Source organism: Chelonoidis abingdonii, chromosome 11 (assembly GCF_003597395.2).
Source record: "Chelonoidis abingdonii isolate Lonesome George chromosome 11, CheloAbing_2.0, whole genome shotgun sequence".
NCBI classification, from domain to species: Eukaryota; Metazoa; Chordata; order Testudines; family Testudinidae; genus Chelonoidis; species Chelonoidis abingdonii.
In genome coordinates, this window is record NC_133779.1 from 17,019,934 (window position 1) to 17,024,595 (window position 4,662).

Below are 4,662 nucleotides of genomic sequence, written 5' to 3' on the forward strand. Positions count from 1 at the left end.
GGGGCAGGGAGGGAGGGGAGGTGGATGTGGGGAGCAGGCCAGCTCAGGTTGAGTGGGGTGGGGTATCAGGGGCATTGCAGGGGGGGATACCTGGGGACCCCCCCTCCACATCTAGGGTTCCATACCCCTCCCCTGCACACAGCAGAGGGACTAAGGAGGAATGTCCCGTCCCTGTTCCTCCCTCCCCACTCCCGCAGGGCCAGGAACCCAGGAGTCAAATATGCATGGATGGGGGGGATCATCTCCAGAACCGACTCCCCATCCCCCCAGATTTCCTGTCTGCCCCTTTCCCCACAACAGGCACCCCTAGACCTGCCCCCCAAATCAACACCCCCAAAGCTGCCCCCTAAATACTGGACCCCTAGATCTGCCCCCTAAACTGCGGGGGGGGCATGTGCATCGGCGTTTCCGTTGCCTGAGCTCATCCCCCCAACTCTCTGGGTGCTCCCTCCCGACCCCCCCTCTATCCCAGGGACTCCCTGGAACCTCCTTAATCCCTCCCTCGTGCCAGGGACCAAGTGTGCCCCCGATGCTGGGTTCCTCCATCCTCCCATGCCTGGGGCTCTGCGTCCCCCATTCTAGGTTCCCCCATTCCCCCATGCCAGGTGCCCCCATTCTCTCCCCATGGGGTGATGGGCAGAGCTGCGGTGCTGGGGGAGGGGTTAATGCTCTAACACAGGGGGTGATGCTGTAGCTGGGGTGCCCAAACGCCGGGGCTGGGGCTCCAGGTGTCTCCCCTCTGCACCCTACTGGCTCTACCCCTTGTCCCCCCTCAAACTCGACAGCCTCCTGCCCTCGCTGCTGCGTCCGTCCCTGGACATGGCGGCCCAAAGGGATCTTACGGGTGGTGAAATGCTGGGGGGGGGGGGGGGGGGGGGGGGACACCACTCATACTGCACCCCATGACCTGGCACCTCAAGCTGCACCCCCTAAACAAAACAGCTCACCCAAATCAGAGCCCCCTGAACAGCAGCCCCCCAAACCTGTAACCAAAAGTTGCACCCCCAGATCTGAACCTCCTTCAAACTGCTTCCCCCAAGCCTGCACCCTGAAATGTGCACCCCTGAACCCTGCAACTCTACCGTCCCCCCCGCCACCCCTGTACTCCCATTCTCACTGGGGCCTGGGCCCCTTTCGGGGGCGGGTCACGTGGGATGGGATGGGGAGGCTCCGCCCCCGTCTGAGGAGCCCCGCCCCCTCCCCGGCCTAGGAACCAAAGTTCCCCGGAACGCGCGGCGCGAGGCCTCGCGCGCGGCGCCGGGCGGCAGTGGCGGTTGCTCCCGTCGGAAGTGCCCCTTTCGCCGGAAGTTCCCGAGGTTTTTGAGACGGTCCCGGACCGGGGGTCCGGACCGCCCCCTCCCCCCCGACACCGCGGTTCCCCTGGACACAGGGGCCGCCCCCCTCGCTGGGTGCGGATAGGAGCCACTTCCGGGGGGACGGGAAAGGGGGGACACCGGGCGGCGCAGCCCGGGGGGTGTGGCTGGGGGGAGATGGGGGTGCGGCGGCGCAGCCCGGGGCGGGGGCATCTGAGCCTGACTCCCTCCCCCCTTGTGTCCCGTGCCCAGGTGCTGGCGCCATGCAGTGCTCGCTGGTGAGCGGGGACGGGCGGCACGAGCCCGTGGCCCTGCCCGACGGGGTCCCCGTGGTGCTGGGCAGGGGCCCCCGCACGCGTGTGGTGGATAAGAAATGCTCCCGGACGCAAGGTGGGACCCGGTGCCCCCCAGACCAGCTCCCCCGACGAGCCACCCCCATGGGCTGTGCCAGGATGGGGCCCTGCCTGCGTCACTGGGTAGGGGGGTGAAGGGGGGGCCCCACTTTCCCCTTCACTCATCTCTCACTCTCCTTCCTCCTTCTTGCAGTGGAGTTACTGGCTGACTACAAACACCGAGCTGTGAGAGTCACCCAGGTGAGGGGGAAGCTGTGTGGGGGCTGGGTACACGGAGACCCCTCGCCCAGTGCTGGGATGCAGCCTCTCTGGGGTGGGGCACAGGGGGCTGGGTACATGGGTTGGCCCAAGCCCGGTTGGAGATGCCCCCCCCCTGGGGTGGGGTGCAGTGCCTAGGTATCTGGGGATCCCTCACAGCACCGAGATGCAGCCCCCCTAGGGTGGGGCACTGGGGTGGTTCTCTGGGGACCCCTCACCCAGCACCGAGATGCCACCCCCTCTGGGGTGGGGCGCGGGGTTGGTCTCTGGAGACCCCTTGCCGAGCACCAAAGATGCCACCCCCTCTGGGGTGGGGCATGGGGGTGGTTCTCTGGGGACCCCTCACCTAGCACGGAGATGCCGCCCCCTCTGGGGTGGGGCGCGGGAATGGTCTCTGGAGACCCCTTGCCCAGCACCAAGATGCAGCCCCCGGGATGGGATGCAGGGGGCTGGGTACCCGGGAAGGCCCAAGCTGGGTTGGAGATGTACCCCCCTTGGGGTGGGGGGCCGGGATGATTTTCTGGAGCCCCCTCGCCCAGCACTGAGATGCAGCCCCCCCTGGGGTGGGGTGCCAGGGAGGTTCTCTGGGACCCCTCGCCCAGCACCAAGATGCAGCCCCCTCTGGGGTGCGGTGCCGGTGTGGTTCTTGGGAGAGCCCTCCTGCACTCAGTCCCCCCTTGTTTTGCAGCGGGGTGTGAACCCCACGTCGGTGGAGGAGCTGCAGCTGCAGCCAGGCGACAGCAGCACGCTGCAGGAGGGGCAGACGTTGTGGCTGGTGAACGGGCGGTACCCCTACACTCTGCGCTTCCTGCCGGCCCCCCAGTCCCCCCGCCGGAGCCTGCTGGATTTCTTCAGCCCCAAGCGCCACCTGCCAGGGGAGGGCGATGAGGGGCGGCCCCCCAAGAGGCCGAAGGCCCCCAGTCCCCCCGAGGAGGAGGACTCTGCCGTTGCCACAAAGCTGCGCCAGCTGCAGGAGACAGCAGCCAGCGCTGAGCGGGCAAAGGGTGGGGCACCCTGCCTGCCCCACGGGGGTGCCTTGGGGCTGCCCCCCAACCCCAGAGACTCCTGGGAGGAGCATGGCAAGCTGCTGGTCTTCACCAAGGAGGGTGTGGTGCCCAGCGCCAAGGTACCTGGCTGGCAGGACAGCCTGGGGAACTGCCCACCACTGTCAGGGGCAGCCAGGCCCAGAGCAGGAGGATCCATTGCTGTGATGGGGGAGGGGGCAGATGGGTCCATTGATGTAATGGGGGGGGCAGCAAATGGGTCTATTATTGGGGGGGTGGCAGGACATTGCGAGGATCCATTGCTCTGATGGGAGGGGCGGGGGCACAAATGGTTCCATTGCTGGAACAGGGGGGTGGCAGGTGGGCCCATTCCTCTGACGGGGGGGGAACGGATGGGCCCATTCCTCTGACGGGGGATGGGTCCCCTCGCTGTCTCTGCAGGTCGCTGGGTTTGACCTGGATGGAACCATCATCACGACCAAGTCTGGGAAGGTTTTTCCTACCAGCCCCGATGACTGGAGGTGAGTGCAGGGGCTGCGGGTCGGGAGCAAGGGGCACTGGCAGGGCTGGGGGGCGTCAGGGCTGTGCTATCAGGGGCTGTGGGTTGGGAGTGAGGGGCACCAGCATGGGTGTGGGGGGGCAGGGGCTGCGGGTCGGGAGTGAGGGGCACCAGCAGGGCTTGGGGGGCAGGGGCTGCGGGTCCGGAGTGAGGGGCACCGGCAGGGCTGGGGGAAGCCAAGGGGGTGTGTGTGGGGAATTGAAGGTGTTTTGGGGTAACTCCTGTGTCTTCCCCCCAGGATTTTGTACACTGAGGTGCCCCGGAAGCTGAAGCAGCTGCAGAATGAGGGGTACAAGGTTCGTTTTCCCCCCTTCCCCCGGAACCCCCCCACTCTGCCTGTCCCCTGACCTGTGTCCCCCTCCCTCCACCCCCCAGATTGTGATCTTCACCAACCAGCTGGGGATCAGCCGGGGGCGGTTGCGCCCTGAGGTCTTCAAAGCGAAGGCGGAAGCCGTGGTGGAGCGACTGGGGGTTCCTGTGCAGGTAGGGGGGCTGCAGGCACCAAATCCTGGGGCCCCTCCCAGTACTGATGGGGGGTTGGGGGCAAGGAAAGATCTCTAAGCAGGGCCCCACTCGACTGCCCCTCCATGCCCTGGGTGACCCCCTCCGATGGGGAGGGGTGACAGGTGGGAGCTCTGTTTGTTTGTGTCTCAGGAGGTGTCCCCCATAGGATGTGGGGAGCAGTGGGAGGGCATCTATGCCCATCCCAGAATGTGATGCCCCCCCCACCTTGCCCCATTCTGCCCCCCAGGTGTTCGTGGCAACTGGAACCGGGATCTACCGTAAACCACTTGTGGGCATGTGGGAGTATCTGTGTGAGAAGGTACCGCCAGAGGCGGGTTGGGGGGCAGGCCTGCCAATGTGGGGGGCAAAGGGGGTAATTGCTCAGGGCCCCAGGCGATTGAAAAAGGCCTAGGGGCCCCTTGCAGCAGAGCTAAGGTAGAGTCTTGTCCGCTCTTACCCCACAGCAAACCCCGACTCCACAGCACCAATTGGCCAGGAACTGCTGCCAATGGGAGCTGCAGGGGTGGTGCCTGTGGGTGTGGTCTTGGGCAAGGGCCAGGGCACATGGTGTGGTCTCAGGGAAGGGGTGGGGCATGGGCGTGGTCTAGGGGAGGGGTGGGACAGGATCTTTGGCAGGGTCCCATGGAAGGGGCAGGGCATGGGGTGGGGCA

At 66.4% G+C, this 4,662-nt stretch overlaps 1 protein-coding gene across 1 annotated transcript in view; it reads left to right on the forward strand.

The window, feature by feature from the left end:
* The first annotated feature begins 1,299 nt into the window (after positions 1–1,299).
* The window catches only part of PNKP (polynucleotide kinase 3'-phosphatase), a 6,603-nt gene continuing 3,240 nt past the window's right edge, over positions 1,300–4,662 (forward strand). Inside the window, exons 1-8 of the mRNA XM_075071275.1 lie at positions 1,300–1,409; positions 1,566–1,703; positions 1,860–1,906; positions 2,613–3,050; positions 3,370–3,449; positions 3,726–3,783; positions 3,863–3,970; positions 4,239–4,364. Coding sequence (XP_074927376.1) covers positions 1,577–1,703; positions 1,860–1,906; positions 2,613–3,050; positions 3,370–3,449; positions 3,726–3,783; positions 3,863–3,970; positions 4,239–4,364 — 984 coding nt within the window. The 5' untranslated portion in view covers positions 1,300–1,409; positions 1,566–1,576. The remainder of the gene's footprint in view (positions 1,410–1,565; positions 1,704–1,859; positions 1,907–2,612; positions 3,051–3,369; positions 3,450–3,725; positions 3,784–3,862; positions 3,971–4,238; positions 4,365–4,662) is intronic.